General features: G+C 55.7%; 3 protein-coding genes across 4 annotated transcripts in view; 2 read left to right on the forward strand and 1 right to left on the reverse strand.

The window, feature by feature from the left end:
* Positions 1-6,415, forward strand: part of SAMD4B (sterile alpha motif domain containing 4B) — a 39,574-nt gene extending 33,159 nt beyond the window's left edge. Inside the window, exons 8-13 of the mRNA XM_072752230.1 lie at positions 41-126; positions 888-1,006; positions 1,553-1,751; positions 1,949-2,072; positions 3,994-4,077; positions 4,287-6,415. Coding sequence (XP_072608331.1) covers positions 41-126; positions 888-1,006; positions 1,553-1,751; positions 1,949-2,072; positions 3,994-4,077; positions 4,287-4,315 — 641 coding nt within the window. The 3' untranslated portion in view covers positions 4,316-6,415. The remainder of the gene's footprint in view (positions 1-40; positions 127-887; positions 1,007-1,552; positions 1,752-1,948; positions 2,073-3,993; positions 4,078-4,286) is intronic.
* A 192-nt stretch (positions 6,416-6,607) lies between these two features.
* On the reverse strand, positions 6,608-18,839 carry PAF1 (PAF1 homolog, Paf1/RNA polymerase II complex component). The gene is made up of 15 exons (XM_026010078.2): positions 18,722-18,839; positions 11,121-11,450; positions 10,487-10,516; positions 10,296-10,388; positions 9,859-9,980; positions 9,712-9,778; positions 9,499-9,600; positions 9,311-9,416; positions 9,142-9,210; positions 8,957-9,060; positions 8,759-8,875; positions 8,528-8,656; positions 7,443-7,548; positions 7,246-7,336; positions 6,608-7,168 (listed from the first exon to the last, which is right to left on the reverse strand). The coding sequence occupies exons 2-15, from the start codon at positions 11,165-11,167 to the stop codon at positions 6,765-6,767; spliced, it is 1,587 nt and encodes a 528-aa protein (XP_025865863.1). The 5' UTR covers positions 11,168-11,450; positions 18,722-18,839; the 3' UTR covers positions 6,608-6,764.
* On the forward strand, positions 11,735-15,869 carry MED29 (mediator complex subunit 29). 2 transcript variants are annotated; one of them, XM_072752257.1, is made up of 4 exons: positions 11,735-11,950; positions 12,504-12,562; positions 12,822-12,906; positions 15,303-15,869. In XM_072752257.1, the coding sequence occupies exons 1-4, from the start codon at positions 11,735-11,737 to the stop codon at positions 15,576-15,578; spliced, it is 636 nt and encodes a 211-aa protein (XP_072608358.1). In that variant the 3' UTR covers positions 15,579-15,869. The 2 variants fall into 2 exon arrangements, with proteins under 2 accessions (XP_072608358.1, XP_025865864.1); XM_026010079.2 differs by having other exon boundaries at positions 15,233-15,548.
* Positions 18,840-20,091: the final 1,252 nt, after the last annotated feature.

Here is a 20,091-nt window from a genome sequence, read left to right on the forward strand (position 1 = left end):
ATGCTGGGGCTAACTCTCCTCCCTTTCCCTTGTTCCTCAGTGTGCACCCAGCTGCTGGTGTCCCGACCAGACGAGGAGAACATCACCAGTTACCTCCAGCTCATTGAAAAGTGCCTGACTCATGAGGTAAGGCCTCCTCTAGGATTCCAAGCAGGAAAAGGCTCCCCCCATCACTCTCAGCATCCCTATTCCTCACTGTGGCCCTCAGGGCCCAGCCCGGCTGTACTCACCCTCTCTCCCCAGCCCTCATCTCACCAGTGTTGGCCCTGGCGGCTGCCATGAGCTCTCCTTCTCAGAGCCTTACTACATATTCCTTCTTTGGGGAACCAGTTTCCTCTTCCTCCTGCTGGTCTCTCAGCTCTCAGTTCAGACATGTGCACCTCAGATGCCTACACTGGCCCCTCACAACAGATTGGGCTTCTCACGCCTCCTGGGCTTCTCCCCCACAGTGCTCATCACCGTTCAGATCGCATGTGTGTCTTTTCCCCAGCTGAACTGTGAGCTCTAAAAAGAAAAAAAAAAAAATTAAAAAAATAAAAAAATAAAAAAAAAAAGGGATCCCTGGGTGGCGCAGCGGTTTGGCGCCTGCCTTTGGCCCAGGGCGCGATCCTGGAGACCCGGGATCGAATCCCACATCGGGCTCCCAGCGCATGGAGCCTGCTTCTCCCTCTGCCTGTGTCTCTACCTCTCTCTCTCTCTCTGTGACTATCATAAATAAATAAAAAAAAAAAATTAAAAAAAAAAAAAAAAAATGAACTGTGAGCTCTGCGTGCGCAGGTTACTGCTGCATCCCAGCATTGCCAGCACAGAGCAGGCAGGCAGTCGGGTGGGTGAATGGAAGGCAGAAAGGAAGGCACACCCTCCCTGCTTCACACTCCCAATTCTAGGCGTTCACGGAGACGCAGAAGAAACGGCTGTTGTCCTGGAAACAGCAAGTGCTGAAGCTCCTCCGGACCTTCCCGCGCAAAGCCGCCCTAGAGATGCAGAACTACCGGCAGCAGAAAGGGTAAGCAGGCGGCCAGAGTGTAGGAACCTTCCTTTCCAAGGCACCGATAGTGCTCAGTATGCTGATGGCGTTCTGGGCTGGGAATCGGTTGTCCTCATTCAGTCACTGGGTAAACCTTACACAAGTCACCCAGTGAAGACTTTCTCGGAAGAAAATCAGGGTGTTCTTCCCACTGCAGCAGGGTGCTGAGCTGACAGAAGCAACATCTGGCCCTTTGCCTGTCCCCTGTCCTCCTCACCTGTGTGTAGAGGGTTGTGAAGTCTCTTTTCTCCACAAATACTAAGTGTCACACTTGAGAATTAAAGTTAGGAGAACTGCTGTAAGTGGATGTGAGGAAACCTTTGTCCACTCCCATCTCTGTCCTGAGGGTACCTCGGGGCAGGAGAACAGTGTGTGTGATGCAAGGATTGGACAGGGAGTCCTTGTTCATAGCGGGTCTGTGTTCTGTTCTTCCCATGGGGATTATGGGAGGGGAAGGGAGGAAGGGATGGACAGAGAGGGGCCCCAACCACCTAAACTGACACCCTGCCTTCTACTCTTTCACAGCTGGGCATTTGGCTCCAACTCCCTTCCCATAGCTGGCTCTGTGGGGATGGGGGTGGCCCGGCGGACCCAGCGGCAGTTCCCAATGCCTCCCCGGGCCCTCCCACCCGGCAGGATGGGCCTTCTGAGCCCTTCTGGCATTGGGGGCATCTCCCCCCGACATGCCCTCACTAGCCCCAGCCTTGGGGGCCAGGGCCGACAGGTGAGCCAGCGGGAAGCAGTGGGCCTGGCGCTTCTGGGATTGGGGTGGTGGTGCCTGAGCTGTGCATGTCCATGTGTTTGCACCTGGGCCTGGCTTAAATGGGAGAGGCTCCTTTGCCAGCTCCACCGAGCCTGGGCCTGGGCCTGGGCTTCTTCCCACTCAACTCACCACTTTCTGTTTTCCCCTGCCCTGTGTAGAACCTGTGGTTTGCCAACCCTGGAGGCAGCAACAGCATGCCCAGCCAGAGCCGCAGCTCTGTGCAGCGCACCCACTCCCTCCCGGTCCATTCATCGCCCCAGGCCATTCTCATGTTCCCTCCAGGTAAGCTGCCCCCACCGTTGGGGCTCCGCCTCGACAACACCCTTAGGTGGCCCTTCTCTCATTCCCATTCCCACTATCCTTCCAGCGCCTCCTTCTACCTCCCATCACTCTGTACCCATCTTCCCACATCATGAGTTTTCTTATACCCTCCCCTCTCCCCCACTGCAGTTTTCCTTCTCAGATCCTGCCTGCTTTCTCTGTCTTCTCTCTCCCCTACTCCCAACCCCGCATTTCCACACCTTTCCTTCCTGTGTCACAGTCTTAGTGTCTCTGCTGGTCTCCGTCACCATCTCCCTAGAGGATTCCTCTCTAAAATACTCAGTCTGGAAGGGGTGGAAGGGGTGAGACAAAGCATCAAGTTTTCCATGGGGGGGAGTCCTGCCTGCCAGTCCACTGGGATTCTTTCATGCAGGAACCAGCAGACTTCAGTTCTTAAACCAGGTTCCACACTAAAGGGTCTGTGAGGTGAGATGACTGTTTTTCCTCTGTTCATAGAACAGTGTAGAGATGAGAGATCAGAATGAGGGTGAAGTTGGCAAGAGGGAGGTGAGAGAAATGCTAGCCCGGCCTTGCTTGCCAAGTGGGGGTGTCTCTTGCCCTGGGCTGGGCCTGCTGCTGGCCACTGAGGCTGCAAAGGCAGAGAAGGCTGTGGGAGATGGGGCACCTGGCTGGCTCATCAGTAGAGCATGCAACTCTTGATCTCAGGATTAGGAGTTCAATCCTCATATTGGAGGTAGAGTTTACTTTAAAAATTTGTTTTTAACTAGACTTGTAGGTGACCCTAAGGTCTTCATGACATAAAGTGCCAAATTAGTGGCTTTCAATTTATGAGATCATGTGAACTGCCATCTGTCAGAGGCAGAGGACCCTGTCCACTGTGTTCATCCTAGCATAGGGCTTGGCACATGGTAGGCATCTGTAACCGGATGCTAAATGACTGGATGGGTGAAATGCACAAGCAAAAAGTTGAAACAGTTCTTTTTACTGGCATGCTGTGTGCTGGACTATGTATCCGACAGCTTTCCTACTCCATCAAATCAGTTCCTCCCGGCTGTGTACATGAGGGCACTGGTGTTATTCCCATCATGTCAGTCATAAATCTGAGACTCAGAGAGGTGACTTGCCCAAGGTCAAAAAAATGTATACTTGCTAAGAACGGCCAGTTAGGTGTCCCAACGTGGCCTGAGCTCAGAGTTCACTGGGGATGTGATGACAGGTGAGGCTGGGAGTGGGAGCAGAAGAGTCTTCTGAACCCAGGCAGAGAGCTCAGGCTTCCTCCCCATAGCAGTGAGGAGCCAAGGAAGGGGTTTTAAGCAGTGTAGGGTGGGGTCAGCTCTGCTCAGGAGTGGGCTGTTTCCCAGACACCAGAACAAGAGGCCCTTTAGAGGTGATTTGAGGACAAACCCCATGACTGCTGTCCTGATTTGCCCTGTCTGCCGGGCCTGCTCAGATGACATCCTGCCCAGGGGAGCAAGTCCAAGTGGGGTTGGGAAGGGTTCTAATTAAGCTTCTGCACCAACTACAGAGCAGGTCATCAGTCAAGGAGTATGGGGCTGCCCAGTGCCTGGGGCCAATGCCCAGACTGTGCCTAAGGCAACATGCAGGGTGCGGCCTCCAGGAAGCGCCCTCAGCTTCCCACACTCCCTTAGCCGGCTAGTCAGGCTTTCTGTTCATTGCTAAGCCTCTGCCTGCTCTGTGCATCCCCGGGCCCGACTGTCCTTCACCCCTGCCCGATCATACTTCCCATCAGAGCGTGTGCCATGTCTCACATGCGGTTCCTCTGTCTCCTGCCTCTCCCTCCCTCCTTCCCTCCCTCTTATCCCTGTCAGCCCTCCCCCCATGGCAGCCCATCCAGTGCTCGGTCTCCCAGGCTCTGCTCTCAGCCTCAGCTCAGCCTTTGCCTCTGTTCTCTCCCCCACAGACTGCCCGGTCCCTGGGCCTGACCTGGAGATCAATCCCACTCTGGAGTCTCTGTGTCTGAGCATGACAGAACACGCCTTGGGTGGTGAGCATTTCCTCTTTCCCTGACCCAGCTCCCACCTACCCAGCAGCGTCTCCGCCTCTGAACTGAGCAACTCAGAGCATCCTGAGGGGTCCCTAGGGGAGGCCAGCCTCCAGGGAGGGCCTGACTGGGATGACAGGCTCCCGGAGCGCCTTTTCTTGGGCCTCCCGCCACTTCCTGATCTTCCTCCCTTCCTCCCTTTCTTACCACAGATGGGACAGACAAAACCTCCACCATCTGACGGGACCCACAACCCAGCGCACCCATAGGCTCCCTGGGCGGCGGGCGGGGGCCAACCCCCAACGGGCTTCTCCGCGACAGCGAGAGGGTGGGCTGGCTCAGCTATACATTCTAGTATTTTTCTACTCTCTCACCCTTTTAACTTTTGTTTAACATTGGCACACGCCTTGCTCACTCCCAGGCCCGTCGAGGGATCCCTGCTGAGGCTCAGGGAGGTAGGGGGCAGCCAGGATAAAGGGAGCAGGGACTGGCTAGCCTGACTGCCCCTCCTTCCCTCCCTCATCCCCTACCTGGCCCCGTCCCACCCCTGCCTCCTCCAGACTGCTGGCCACCCGCCCCTCCTAAGGGAGCAGCTTCCCCCTGTCTTGCGGGGCCTGCTCAGCACCATCTGACATCTGGGGAGAGGAGCGGGGTTGACCACTTGCTCTCCTGGGTTATTTGAGAGGAGCTAAGGAGAAGGTGGTAGATGAGGAGAGGAGCCTCTCTCTCTCTCCTTATCACCTGCCTCTCTTCCCCATTCCCATCATTCCCCAAGGACAGGAGCCACCCTCCTTTCACTCACCTCCTTTTGCCCTGTTTATCAGAGGTTCTCTACAATTAATTTCTTAGGCCTATTTAAGATGCATATTTATATAGTTCTTAACGGTTTTTCTCTCTGATCATTCCCTCTCATTTTTAGAATCCCCAGGCCTCTCTCTGAGCCAAGACAGTGGCAGGGGGAGCCTGAATTTACGAGGGGAGAGGGCAGAGCCCCCTCCTCCAGACCCCCTAGCCCTTCCCCGCTTCCCCCGTCCTGGCTCCCCGGATGCAGAGGTTGAAGGCCAGGAGCCAGGGCAGCCAGTGAGGTCAGGAAGTCTGTTGCCTTAACATCCCCTTCCCGCAACCAACACACCCTTGTCCACTCCCAGGTCTGGTTGCTGAAAGACTTGGGGTAAGGAATAAGGGAAAGGGGATTGTTTGGTTTTTGGTTTCTTTCCCCACCCCTTTTCTTTCATCCTTCCCCACTCCCCCATTCTGTCATGACCTCACTTAAGTGGAACACTATATCATAACCCAGAGATTTGTCCCAGCTGTGGAGTCACACAGACCCTCTGGTCTCTGTTCCTGCTGAGGGGTTGTGCTGGGGCCCAGGTGGAGGGAGGGGATTTGGGGGTTCAGGCTGTGGGGAAGCCAGGGTCCCCTATTCCAACCCCCTCTTCCCACTCAACCCACCCCACCCCCCACTGGGACATTCTCAAGCTTTTCACACCGAAAAGGAAAAAAAATGTTATTTTTAGATACATTTTATGAATAACTTTTGTTATGAATATGGCTGGTAACCATTGTGTATGTTATTAAAGATACAAAATGTTGGGAAAAAACAAAAAACCAAAAAAAAAAAAATTTTAAAACCACCGCCCTCCCTGCACTCTCAGCCCATTCCCCAGACCTTCTTGCCTCTGCCCTCCTGGTCTGGACCTCCCTCAGCTCTGAGCCCAGGGAGGGGGAGGAAGCCAGGGGGTGGGGTGGCCCTGGGGATCTGCTAAGGTCCCCACCTCCTCTCCCAGTGCCGGGCTGGGTGGGGTGTCAGGTTTATTTATGTACCTCTTGCACACTCATCAACCTATGCAAGTCCCCCACCCCGGCCCCTCCATGTTTCTGTGCCTTTGCTCATTCCCCTCAAGCTCCCAGGGCTTCTCCAGTCCCCCTCCCAATAGCCCCGGGAAGTGGGATGGACAGGGGCCACCTCGTTTGGAATCCGCAGGGTGTCCCTCGTACAGGACCCTCACCACCTCCCAGCCAGTCCTGTCGTCTTCACTACCCATCAGGGTGAGCTGGCTCTGCCTGGCATTGGGAGGTGGTGAGGGACACCCCCCCACACACACAATGGGAGGCGAGAGCTGCCCCCTTCCCCCCACCTGACAGCAGAGTGTGCAGGACGCAGGCGGCCCCACTCTGATGAGCAGGACCCTGACCCTCTTCTGTTCCAGCCCCCCCCCCAAGCCCCCTGTCCCCCACCATGATTTCACCCTCCCTATTCCCAGCCCCACTGGCAGAATCAGCTTTGAGTAACTGTACAGTTTTTCTCGCTGTTGGAGAAGACTTACTTGTTGGAGTTTCACTTGTTTAATGGTCTGGGCTTATTTTGGAAAAAAAAAAAAAAAAAAAACAAGAAACAAAAAAGGATTCTGACCTTTGTTATGCTACATTTCATGGAAAACCTAGAGGCCTTAGGCTGAGGCCATCGAGCTCCTGGGACAGGGCGGGAAGGAGAGGTGGAAGCCGAATGAGACCATAGGGCTGGGAGCGGAAGTAAAGGGAAAAGAAGTTGGCTTTATTAACAGCAAGGCCTGGAGGAGAGGAGGGAAACAAAGCGAAGGGTTCGCAAACAGACCACTCAAAGTGCCTTCCTACGCATAATGCTCGCGTTATTATAATCGTGTCTGCACCAACCCTGAAGGGCCTGGGACTCAGTCACTGTCACTGTCAGCTTCACTGGAATCAGAAGCTGCAGCTTCACTGCCATCCTCCTGGGCGGAGTGCTCACTGCCACTGGGAAAGGGACTGGCGCTGCGGCTCCGGCTCCGCTGGCCACCCCCATCACTGCCACTGTCCGAATCGTTGTCACTGCCACGGGCTTGGCCTCTGTCCTCGTCATCAGAATCCGCATCATCTTCTGAATCTGCATCACTGCCAAAGATCTCCTCTTTGTCCCTAGCAGCCCGGGCCTCGTCTTCACTGCTCTCATCCTCGCCGCTACCACTCTTGTCACTCGCCTCGTCCCTGTCACCCTCTTCGCGTTCACTCTCACTGCCTGAGCGCTCATCCTCGCTGCCTTCCTTCTCACTGCTGCTGCCTTTCTCGCGTTCCTCATCTGTAAGGAAGCAGGGAGAAGTGAGACCCAGTTTCCCACCCTTCCAGGACTCCTGGGGTTTGGCCTCTCCAGCTTACCTGAGCCCCCAGCTTCTTTCTCTTCCGTCTCCATCTCTTCTTCCTCTTCTTCTTCGGGTTCGTGGTTCTCCAACTGGGCCTTCCGTGCCTCCTAGAAGCAGCAAGGTTGAGGGGGAAGAGAGTGTTCTGTTAGGCTTGTTTCTCTCCTTACCCATTCCCACCCTCCGTGGGTGCCCTGGGCCAGTGATGCTTGTTACCTGGGCTTCTAATTCCTTCTCATTCATGTCCCGGTGTTTGACCACAAGCAGGGCATTAGTACCGGACTGAACCCCAGCCTTTGCCCGGCGTTTACTCAGGCGGACCCTGCAGTGGGCAAGTTGGTGAGGAGGGGTATGTGGAAGATGGATCTAAAGACCACAGAGGGGGATCCAGTCTGACTTGATTCTTACTATCTCACCAATGTTTAGTCCAGAACAGACCAGAAACAATGTGGGTTGAATGAAGGAAACTACACTCAGGTCGGGTAAGGGAAAGGGAAGGCTAATAGCTCCACAAGTCCCCTGTATTTATAAAGTGTATGTGTATACACAGGTGCGTGCACACACACAACACAAATGTGTGCACATAAGAGATTTCAAGGTGAATTAGTTACCAGCACTTAAAAGCACAGAATCTAGATGGCTGGCTTTGGGAAAATGTTAAACTGTGGCTCCTTTTCCTTCCCATAGCATAGCAACAATAGGATGGAGCCCTTTGCTGGACCAGGTCACGGTGCTCTTGGAGGTTGTCAAGAGCTCCAGGTCACTCAGAGCCCACCAGCCCACTGTGCTACCTTCTACATGGATGTGATCAGAGTTTGGGATCTCTTGCTTTAAACAAACTCAAGGTCACGCTTTCTTTCCCAACGCTTACATTATACTGAGGGCCCTAGCACAGGAGTAAGTAAACAAACGTCTAGCTCTCAGGGGAAAGTTTGTTTGGGGGATAGGGGTGGTGGTGTCACCTTATTAACTTGGATATCCAAGATTTCATTTAAGATATTTATGCTAATTTGATGTATTACTCTGTATTTTGTTTATGCTGACTTTCACATGAAATCTCTTATTATCAGATTGAATTTAGCTATCTACCCTACAGAAAGGCTCAATCTCCTTCCTGGGTTCTTTTTGTTAGAATTCGGTCCAGCTCCCATGCTTGAGCAGGCTTCTACTGCTCCTGTTTAAAATGCAGGAGAGACCAATCCTTATGTACAAATGACCTGCAGCGTAGTTCCTGTGTACCCCAGGATCAGGATTCTAAAGCGCAGGCCCAGGCTAATCTGAGGTAGGAGTGTACCAAGTACCTGGTCTCCAATTCATTGTAGTAAACCCCATCACCCTCCCGGAAGATGAAGAAGTAGTTCTCCTCATAGCCCTTGCTAGCTTTGTTCTTCACATTCCAGTTGTACTCCCGGGCAATCTTGTAGTCATACCTGATGAGGATGATGGGAACAAGGTCACCCCATTTCTTCCTTATGAGGGGAAAAAAGGAGACCCAATTCTCAATCCCCAAAACTTAACCCCAACCCACGCACACATCATCCGGTGCATAGTCCATCTCCTCCTCCTGGTCCCGCTTTCGTTTCTTCAGTGTCTCCTCCACAGGCAGGAAATAAGCCACAAACTGGTTCCCTTCCTCATCCATCATGCCTCTGGATGGAAGAAGAGAAAATGAAGAGTGAGGACAAAGGGGCAGTGAGGAACATGGGTGGGCAGTGGGGCTACTTACTTACCTGATCATGGCCTGAGACATCATCTCCAATGCAGCTGCACCACTGGTGTCCTTGGGGGCTGGGTCTGAGTCAAAAATTACCTGAGCACATGGGTTGATCCACATCTGGGGCAAGAACACTGGCATTAGACTGGGATGAGCAGCGATGGCAGGCTATCTTTGCTGCCTCCCTGCCCTGGATCTGACCTTAAAGTCTGGGAAGACAGGCATGACCTCCACCGGTGTCACTCGGGGCTTGCTGTAATGCTGGGAGATCTAGTGGGGGCAAAAACAGGGTTGGTGAAGAGGAGGACATGGAGTTGTGCTGCACCTTGTTCTGCCTGCAACCACCATCCTACCCCAGTCCCTCAATTACCGACTTCTGGGCATCTTCAAAAGTTTTCTCAATAGCTGTGATCTGGCTATCCCTGTCTTTGTAGATTTCTTCCTCCGTGAACTGTTGCTTCACAGAAACCCCAATCCTACAAGTAAAGAGAGAGGCCTTTAGAGATCACTGGACACACCTGAAATCTCCACTTTCCCTCCTTACCCACCACAGCTTACTTGACCTCAGGCTTCTCATTGGAGATGCCATAACGGTTGAACTCAGTGGAGATGTACTCAGTCTTCCGCATCCATGGCACCACCTTCGCATGCTGCTGGGATCTGGGGTAGAGTATTAGGCACTTAGGACCCACCACTCTCTTCCCATTATGGACAGACAGACAGACAGACACACACACACCTGACGTCTCCAGTCCCACTCAGCACACTCACCTCTTGGAGCTTGTAGGGGCCTGAATCTCCTCTTCCAAAAGCTTCTCATCAGCGGGATCGAGGAGTACTAAGGGAGAACAAGAGGGTCGTGAGGCAGGACCTGACCTTTGCTGGCCTAGAGCAGGTCCTCCCTGCCTTCCCACACACCATTGGGGTCGATGCGGTAGGTATCCGGGTTGATAAGGTCAATGGTGACCCCCAGGTCTGGCTCAGTGAGGAGGTCGTGCTTGTGTTGTTTTTCCAAGGAAGTCGCTTTATACTGGACAAACCTGGGTGGGGAAACACACATTGTGGCTTCCTGATTCCAGCTTTACCCCTCACATCCCTGCTTCCCAGAGCCTAAGCCTCTCCAGGGAGGAACTCAAAATGGGGAGTTGTCCCCCACGCTGGGGCCAGAAGCCTGGCTCTTCAGTGGGAAGAGACTTGGACACTGCTTGTTTCATTCATTAACAAGTATTTATGGAGCACCTACTGTCCTGCTGCTAGGTGCTGAGAAAAGAGCAGTCAACAAGAAAAGCAATCCTTGCCCTCAAGGAACTCATGATCTAATTGAGGTATTTCACCAACCTCCATCTCCGCCTCACCTGTTCTGGTCAAAGGGGTAGGTGATGAACTTCGGGTCGAAGGGGATGTCAGGGAGGCTGTTGCAGTACTTGACTCGGCAGACCACTCCGGACCTGGGAACACAGTGGTTCAAAACCTGGCCCCTGCTGCCCCACCTCTGCTCCCAGCCCCCACTGGCCTACCCCTTCTGGGAAAACACAATGGGGCTCACCTCTCCGGCAGAGTCCGGTGAGAATTGGGCCTGGTAGGTAAGAGAGACACATTGACAAAGATGGAAAAAACCGGACAGAAGAATGAAGGAGGTTTTTTTTCCCCAAGTTTTTAAAAAAGGGAAGGTGGGGGTGACACATGGTAAATCCTTTGGGCAGGGGTGCTCCAAGTACTTTAACGGAAGGAGCCTAATACTCAGCTCCTCCTAGGGAAAGTGCAAACGCTTTCCTGAATGAAGCCAACTGCTCAGTCGCTCTTGGAGGAGAGTCTTCAAGTGCTTTAGTAGAACTACGTGCTCAATCGCTTTTGGCAAAGGGGTTCTCGAAATGCTTCACTGGAGTAATAAACGCACAATCCCTTTTAAACAGTCTCCCCATAGCCTAATCCCTGAACTCCATGGCAGGGAGCGGGGACAACACCCCATCCCTGAAGGAACCCACCCCTGTCAAAGGTAAGCGCTCCGTGACGTCACGGCGTTCGCGGCGAGGGTCTCACATCACGGGCAGACCCGGGGGCCGGGGGCGTCGTAGGAAGACACCCGCGCCCGGCCCCACCCCCGCCGCCCGCCCGCCCGCCTCGCCGAAACCTGGAGACACCCAGAGGCAAGCGGAACAGCCAGGTGGCGTGGCGCCTACCTGTGGCCATCCTCCCGCTGGGCCTGAGTCTGAATGGTTGGCGCCATGGCGACAAGGCGAAGGAGGCCCGGACGGGGTCCTTGCTGAGCCGCGGGGAGACGCGGAGGGGTGTGCCGACGTCGGCGGACGCCTAATCCGAGGGAGGCCTCGGGGTTGGCGCCGCGCTCAGTCGGGGTAGGGTCGAAATGAGGTCGCCTGGTGAGAAGAGTGCCAGTGGAGACTCGGCTAAACGAGAGCAGGCAGCGCCAAAGACGGACTCGCAGCTCCGGCTCCACCAACTGCCGCCAAGACGCTGAGGACCCGACAGGTCGCCTCAGGCCGCGAGCCCTTCTGGGAAATAGAGTCCGGATTAGACCCACACCCGGATTGGCAAACGGCTGGGTAAGGGGCGGGGCGATGGAGGAACAGCCTCTTGTGATTGGCAATCGTCAATGTGGACGTCTAATTTGAGAGTCAAGGGGGAGGAGAGGGAGAGGGGGTTATCCTTTCCTCCCATTGGCTGAGTGGCTTGGGAGGCGGAGCTAAGTAGCAAACGGGACCTGGAGACAGAGACGCCAAGAAGAAACCGGGAGAGACGCTCCTGTGGCGCACTTCCGGCGCGCTGGGCGAGGAAGATGGCCGCGTCCCAGCAGCAAGCTGCCGCTGCTTCGTCTGCCGCGGGTGTGTCGGGTCCGGGTTCGTCTGGTGGCCCGGGTCCGCAACAGCAGCCGCAACCACCAGCACAGTTGGTGGGGCCTGCCCAGAGCGGGCTTCTGCAGCAACAGCAACAGGACTTCGATCCAGTGCAGCGTTACAAGATGCTCATCCCGCAGTTGAAGGAGAGTCTACAGGTGATTGGCCGGGAGCTGTGAGAAGCTAGAGGGGTCTTATTCTCTGACTCCAAGGGGGAAGGCAGAGGGCCTCTTTAGTCTGGGAGAGAGCAAAGGAGCGTTGGAGAGGCAGGAAGGGGGAATGACGTTTGGTCCTCTTGATGAGGCCAAAGCGAGGCTCTGCAGATTGACAGTGTGAGCGGGATCAGCGCGGATGTTGGGCCTGGGAATGGCCGGAACCGAGTGGGAGGGAGTTTAAAGGAAAAATAAGGCTCTGGTTGTTAATACGCGAGGAAGAGCCTGGCCTGTACAGAGATTCTTTCCATGATTGGTAGTTGAGGCAGGAGTGTAAGATCTGTCGGAGATTACTGGGAGGACCCTCGGTGAGAGCGGGCTTCTAGGAAAATCCTGCTACTCTGGATTGACAGGAGAGGTGCCAAGTGATGAGAAGGCTTGAAATTGAATAGATCTTAGGAAAGAGTGTAGATCTACGAAACGCACTTTTGGCAGATCTACACCCCCTTCTGTTTCTCTATTTCGTGCCTTGTTTTGTTTTGTTTTGTTTTTTAACTAGACCTTGATGAAGGTCGCAGCCCAGAACTTGATTCAGAACACTAACATTGACAACGGACAGTGAGTATAGCCGCTCTCCCTAGTCTTAGAAACTCACACGCGGATCCCCACCCACTTAGGCCCACTTCCTTCTATTTTCAAGCCCCACTCCTTAGCGACCACCCTTGCTCTTTTGCCTCTTCTAAAACAGTCCCTTAGGCCGTGCATTGGGGTTTCTGGGCCTAAACTTGGTTTCCTGATGGATACTTGGTTGGGTAGACACTGAAGTCCCAGAGATTGGAAATTCATTCTCCAGTCACCTTCTTCTCCTGGACTATAGAAAGAGCAGTGATGGACCCATACAGCGCTTTGACAAGTGTCTGGAGGAGTTCTACGCACTCTGTGACCAGCTGGAGCTCTGCCTGGTAAGGGGCCTCCTAGACGCTGGGTGACCACAGCCCTGCCTCAGTCCCCAGGTCTCTGGAAACCCTGTCAGTCGGCACACATGGGGCACCTCCTATGGGCCACTCTTGTGTTTCAACTGATGCTGGGGACATGGTGTTGCTCTGATCCTTGCCTTTACTAAGCTTCCAGTTCAGTGGGGTGACATACCTCCCCAAATAGTGACAGCTCAAAGTGGTCAGGGCTAGGATGGAAGAGGCACAGGAGGAGTCAGGATTAAAATGAGGGAAGTTCGGGGGATTGCGGAAGCCCAGAGAAGGCACCTGACTCTGCCAAGGATAGGGCAGGGAGAGAGTGGCTCAGGGAAGTTTACAGGTAGAGAGCACATTGGAGCTTTGACTGGAGCAAAAATGGAAGAGGGTGGGTGGTTAAGATCACAGACTCTGGAATCAGATGGATCACCAATCTCTACTTGTGACCTTTGGGTTTCTCCTTTAAGAAATGGATTTTGAAAAAAAAAAAAAAAAGAAATGGATTTTGGGGAAAGACAGCAATATCAAATATGTAAAAAAACAACATGGTACTAAGCATGTGGCAAACGTTTCCTGTAGTATCATCATCATCATCATTTTAAACTTGGTTTGAAGGAAAAGTCAGAATTTGAGAAGTCTGGTGGTGGTAGAAAGGTGTTCCACCATAAGGGACAGCTTCTACTTTAATTTCCCATATCGGAATGTCATGAAATTCAGTTTAGCTGAGGTGTAATATGCATTAGGGCTTGTGGGATTTTTTTTTTTTTTTTAGATTTATTTATTTGAGACAGCTCACGTGCACAAGCTGGGGGAGCGGCAGAGGGAGAGAGAGAGAGGGAAGCAGGCTCCCCGCTGAGGACAAAGTCTGACACAGAGTTTGATGGCAGGACCCAGAGATCATCACCTGAGCCAAAGTCAGGCACTTAACCAACTGAGCCACCCCAGGGCTTGTTGGCTTTTGAATATAGCCCTGAGGGTGGTGGGGAGCCATGGAGGGTTTTAAGCAGGGAAGAACATGGCCCTGCTGGCTTTTTTAGGAATATACTTCTGGCTGCCAGGTGAAGGATGGGTTAGAGGAGCCAAGAGTGGAGGCTGGAAGCCCAGGGAGGCCACCAGGACAGGATTCAGGTAGGCCAGGCTGCACCAGGACAGGGCCATGAGGAAGTGGGGAAGAACAGATGGGAAAGCTGCTCAGAAGGCTTCGTTAACACACCATGGGGCTGCCGGACTATGGGAGGAGTCCTCTCCAGGATGAGGCCCAAGGCTGTAGTTGGAATGGCAGTGCCATTCCTGAGACAGGGACCCAGGAAGAGGAACAGTTTGGTGAGGAGAGTGTGACAGCTCAGGAATTTCAGGGGAGGCTGGGGATATAGATGTGATGTTACTGCGGAGGTGGGAACTGTGTAGTGCATGTGGGTGGGACAGCCCCTAGAGGGCATGAGAGCAAGAAGAGATGGGACCTGGGAATTGCCCCGTTTAAAGCTTGAGCAGGAGCATCTGGGTGGCTCAGTGGTTGAGCGTCTGCCTTTGGCTCAGGCCATAATCCTGGGGTCCTGGGATCAATTCCCGCATCGGGCTCCCCGCGGAGAGCCTGCCTCTCCCTCTGCCTGTGTCTCTGTGTCTCTCATGAATACATAAATAAAATCTTTAAAGAAAATAAACATTAAAAAAAATAAAGCGGGCAGCCCCGGTGGCTCAGCGGTTGAGCACCGCCTACAGCTCAGGGCGTGATCCTGGAGAGCCGGGATCGAGTCCCACATCAGGCTCCCTGCATGGAGCCTGCTGCTCCCTATGCCTGTGTCTCTGCTTCTCTCTCTCTCTCCTCTCTGTGTATTCTCATGAATAAATAAATAAATAATATTTTTAAAAATTTAAAAAATAAAGCTTGGGCAGAATAAGAAGTTCTTAGAGCAGCCAGAGAAGGAGGAAAACCAGAAGCAGGTATCATCAGAGAAGCCACTGCCAGAGTCAAGGCTGGAGTTAGGACAGTCACAGCAATAGCAGCTGACATTCATCAGTTAGCACTTAATGAAGCGCTAGGACCTGTGGCTGTCTCACACACTGTTCTCACGGTTCTCACCCGATGAGGCAGCAAAGGTAGTCATTAAACCCATTTGATTTTCCAAAGGAGGAAACAGACTCCGAGAGGGGAAGCTGCATGCCTGAGGTCACCCAGCAAGTGACCAGCAGGGCCAGGCTCTGACTGCAAACCCCTGGGAGTCCAGAGGCCCAGCCAGCTACCCCATGCTGGCCCTTGGGGTGGAGTTGGGAGCACCAGGAGGGACACTGATACCACACCTTGCCTGCCTGTCCACAGCGCCTGGCACATGAGTGCCTGTCTCAGAGTTGCGACAGTGCCAAGCATTCGCCAACTCTGGTGCCCACAGCCACCAAACCAGATGCAGTACAGCCTGACAGCCTGCCCTACCCGCAGTACCTGGCAGTCATCAAAGCCCAGATTGCCTGTGCCAAGGACATTCACACCGCTCTGCTGGACTGTGCCAACAAGGTCACAGGCAAGACACCGGCACCACCTACAGGCCCTGGGGGCACCCTGTGAGCTGGCAGGGCTGGGAGTGGGGCAGGCCCCAGGGGAAGGGGACAGGGAGGGAATGAAGAGTGACCTCAAAGCAGCCTCGTCTCCGACTTTTCTTCCCGCCTGAGTTCTGTGGCCCGAGCCAGCAGGGGGCAGCAGAGGCCAGCAGGGGGCGCGCAGGGCGGGTCCTTGCTTCCCCTGGCAGCCTGCGGTCCTGTCCTGCCGAGCCCAGGATGCACTTTGGACCCCCCCCCTTGATGACCTCTTACAGGGCTCGGCCCCAGCCTGCCTGGGCAAAGAGCCCTGACCTGCCTCTCTCCCTCAGTCTTTCCTGACTTTGTCCATTTGGGGGTGGTCTCTCTGTATTTGCTCCCTTTTCTAGCCGTTTCTCTGTGTGTTTCTAAGGCATGTGTCTGTTGTCTGCCTCTCGTTGGGTCTCTTTTTGTCCATTTCTCTACCTCTTTGGTCCTGTTTCCCTGTCTCTGACCATCTCTGTCTTAGTCTCCTTTTGCTCTATTCTCCCAGTTCTAACTGGGACTCTAGTATGAAGGGGGCTAGATTCTGGGAGCCAGACCCCTAGGCTACCTGGGGCTAGAGGAAGGAGTTTCATTTCCAAGGGCCACAGCCAAGTCCAGGGATCCCCAGCACCTCCTTTGTCAGCCCAGCACCCCCAGTCCTTAGCCCAGGAAAGGGGAAGTGAAGGGGTTCTAGGCCCTGACCTCAGCATGCCTGGTCTGGGAGCAGCTTACTCCCCCACCCGAACCCGGAGCCTGCGTCAGCAGCACTCAAACTAGGGGCATTGTGCAATCCGTGGTGAAGCCTAGCCCAGCTGGATGCCTGGGTCCCTGTATTTTTAGCCCCAAAGGAGAAGTGAAAAGGCCCCAGCAGGGGTGAATCATCAGTCTTGGGGAAGAACCCAGGCGCCTGGGCCCCAGCTCCCGGAAGCAGGCCTTGGGGAGGGGGCTTCAGGGAAGGAGTGGCCCACCAGGCTCCCCTTTTCCCTGAGAGCAAGCCTCGGGAGCCCAGCCATGGCTTTCAGGCCTGGGCAAGTGCAAGGCGGAGCTACCAGCCCAGGCCCAGCTGTTGGGGTGAGTCAGCCGGGTTGCGGGACTGCCCCACCCAACACCTTCTGTGCCCTGGTTCCCATCTCGCAGCCCAGAGGCGTCCTGTCCTGGACTCCACATCTGCAAGGAAAGCCTGGGTCTGTGAAGACCTCTGATTCAGCCAGAGCCCAAGTCCCTACACTAGAGTCCTGGGAAATGGCCAGCCTGTGTGTGTGTGTGTGTGTGTGTGTGTGTGTGTGTGTGTGTACACACCCCAGGGAGTTCCTTCCTTGAAGTCCCAGGCAGGCATGTAGGGCAGACCCCCAGGAAGGGCAGCAGGCCTCTCTGGGCACTAGCTGAAGATGCTGCCCACAGGAATAAATGTGACACAAATGCAGGGCACATGTATGGAAATTGGCATTACTTTGTTAAAAAAAACTTTAGTTTGAGAGCCTAGGTTGGGTGGCGGTCCGTGGGTATTCATTATCATTATGATCTGTAAATAGATGTTACGTGGGTTATTTGTTAAGTAGATGAGAAGATTTACTTTGGGGGATAAAAGTCCTTGACAGAGGTCACGAAGTCCTCACTGAGAGGCTGAACTGGAGCCAGCTTGAAGGCGAGGGAGTAGGCATGTGGGCATTTGGAGGAAGAACGTCCCAGGGAGAACGTGTGGGCATTTGGAGGAAGAGCATCCCAGGGAGAAGAACATGAGTGCAAAGGCCTCGAGGCAGGAATGTGCTGATGTGTCTGTGGAACAATGCGGAGGCCTGGACCACAGTGCAGGGGGCAAGGGTAGAAGTTGCGGAAGGTCACAAAGGACCTTAGTGGAGATTTTTACTAGATCATCAGACCAGAGGGAGATTACACGGCCTGGTGCCCCACCACGCACTCCAGGGAAGTGGGCACTTGAGATGCATGGCCACAGAGGGCAAAACAGACCCTGGGGACATGGGTGCCGGTGGCCCCCTCTCCCCCAGCAGAGAACAGCAGAACCTACCATCCTACAATCACAGAGTCCCCAGGTTCTCCGTCCCAGTGACAGTCCCCCAAACAGACTCTAAAGGAACAATCCAACCACACGAATATACAAACAACTCTCTAATCACCACTTAACCCACTATCTTTCACCCCATCGCAGACTTTGCCCATGACTGGCTGACTCAGCCCTCCGCTCAGCTCAACATTATCGAAAGTAGCCTTAGCTGCGGCTAGATAATGCTTCTCAGGTACAAGTGTGTGCGTGTGTGTCTCGGCTGGGCCCATGGAGGGGGCGAACAGTGACCGGCCACCCTCCCCGTCATGTGCGCCCTAGACGTCAGGAACCAAAGTTCACCAGTTTCACTGCCTTGTGACTGGTCCTCAGAGGGAACCTCAACCAGATTTCTGGCCTCCCGTGTTCTCAGCTTCCCCCCAGATAAGGACACACACGCTTGGGAACACTAGTCACAGCACACACAGCTCCGGCGACCCCGCACCGGGCCCAGCCTCCTAGAGTCCCACAGACGCTGAGGCACAGGGCTTCCCGGTGGGGGCGCACAGATCCTCCTCCGGCCAGAAGACAGGGCAGCCAGACCCCTGACCCCGCGCTCCTCGAGGGGTCACTCCAGCCCCCATAGTGCTTCAGAGCTACACGCAGATGTGCGGCAGTTCATGTAAGTCGCACGCTGCCGCGAATGCCGCCTGGAAGACACTTGCAGCGTACACATGCCCACAGCCAGGGATGCTCAAGCAGCCTAGTCAACCGCACGGCGGCAGGTGGTTTCACACATCCCTTCGCGCAGCCGCGGCAGGCGGGCCTGTCCTCACGCAGGAAACGGGGCTCACACACTCGTGTCCCACACCTACGTCCCCCTCACTGTGCACCGGCCACACCGGAGCGCGCGCACACAAACAGCCACACGACGGCGGCCGCGGCCCGCCCACCGGCTGGCCCCGCACTCGCACCCTCGGCCGCGCCCGCTCACGCCCAGGCACGCCGGGCGCGCACACGTGCCGCGAGTACACGCTCCCCTGCTCGCCCGCGCACTCGCACCGACTCTCACACCCCCGCGTTTCCCGTCCCCGCTTGTTTTTCTGGAAACTGCTCTCCGTTCCCCTCCCCCTTGGCCGGAAGTGCTCGCCGTATTTTTAGCCTCTCTGGTTTCCGCCCCTTTCCTCCTCCCTCCGCGGGGCGGGGAGCTGCCCCCAGCACCCCGCGGGGGACCCCGGCCATCCCCTTCCCCACCGTCATTCCAGAGGGGATTCCCGGCCGCCGCTGGGGCCACGGATTTTCCCGCTGGCTACGTGGGGAGCGGGGAGGAGTCCAGCCCCGAACTTCCTCCCGGGCCGGGCGTCCGGGGCCTGGACGGGGTCGGGGGGAGCCAGGCTCCTCGGTGGGAGGGAGGAGGGGCTGGGGGCTCGGGCTGGAGAGGGAGGGGGGGCTGGGCGCCCGGGCTGGTGGGTCCGACGTAGGAGGGGCTGGGGGCCTGGTGTCCGGGATCTGAGCAAAGAGGCGGTTTGGAGAGCTGCCCCGTCCTCCCCCAGATCTGAGCAAGGAGGGGGCGAGGCCCGCGGCCCTGGCTCCCACCCCCTGCGTTTGGGTGGCGGTCGGCCCTTCCCCGCGCAGAGCCCCCTCCAGCCTCTAAGAGCGTCGCCCAATCCCTAGCGTCCTGGCTCTCGGGGCCGATGACTAAGCAGATAGAAGAGGGGACGGGGTGAGCTTGACTCAGGGATGGGAAATGCTCCCTGTCTCCAGGCAATCGAAACTCCTCTGGGATCGCGGCCGGAGCCGAGCCACACTCCGGGGACCCCAGGGTGTCCCCCCCCCCACCTCCCGCTCTCCCTACCGCCGCAATCCCAATAGCAGCCCCGGAGTTTGGAGCCCGGCCGGGAGGCGGGCGGCAGGCACCTCCCCTTTCCCCCTTTTTCCCGTTGTCCCCGAGGCTGTGTTTACAGGCGACACAAACCCTGGTTACAAGAGAGGAACCCGGGCGTCCGGGCCGAGCCTCCTCGTCACCGCTTCCAGGAAGCCCCCCTCCCCCGCCCCTTGCGAATGAGTCACGGCGAGCGGGAGGCTGCAACCGTGCCAAAGGCGCCCGCAGCCGCCCAGCTCACGGGACCGGCCGGGAAGGCCCCTCGGCCCCAGAACGCGCCGCACAGGGATTCCCCCGAGCTCCGTCCGACGGGGCAGGTCGGTGCGCCGGGCAGTGTGTCCGCCTCGGCCCCAGCGCGCGGCCGCAGCCCGCAGAAGTCAACTTTCCGCCTGGGTAGAGCCGCACCCCGCGGCAACGACTTCAGCCCCCATGTGTTTGCACTCCGGGCACCCAGCCCACCGAGATCCCCTTTAAAAGTGAACTTTCTCCCCAGGCCTTTGTAACAGAGGGTCACGCAGGGCACCCCCTCGACCACAGCGGCCTTGCCAGTGTGGGGAGTCACCCCTGCAGACTGGGAGTTCTCAAGGCACACCCCTCCAAAAGACGCCCGTGCGACCACCAGTTGGGGGGGGGGACGCCTTCCTTCCACCTCCAAACAACTTTCCATCGGAGGCAAACCCTCGTCCACAATAAAAGACACGCGCGCGCGCGCGCACACACACGCACACACACACGCACACCC

Source organism: Vulpes vulpes, chromosome 1, assembly GCF_048418805.1.
Source record: "Vulpes vulpes isolate BD-2025 chromosome 1, VulVul3, whole genome shotgun sequence".
Taxonomy (NCBI): Eukaryota; Metazoa; Chordata; class Mammalia; order Carnivora; family Canidae; genus Vulpes; species Vulpes vulpes.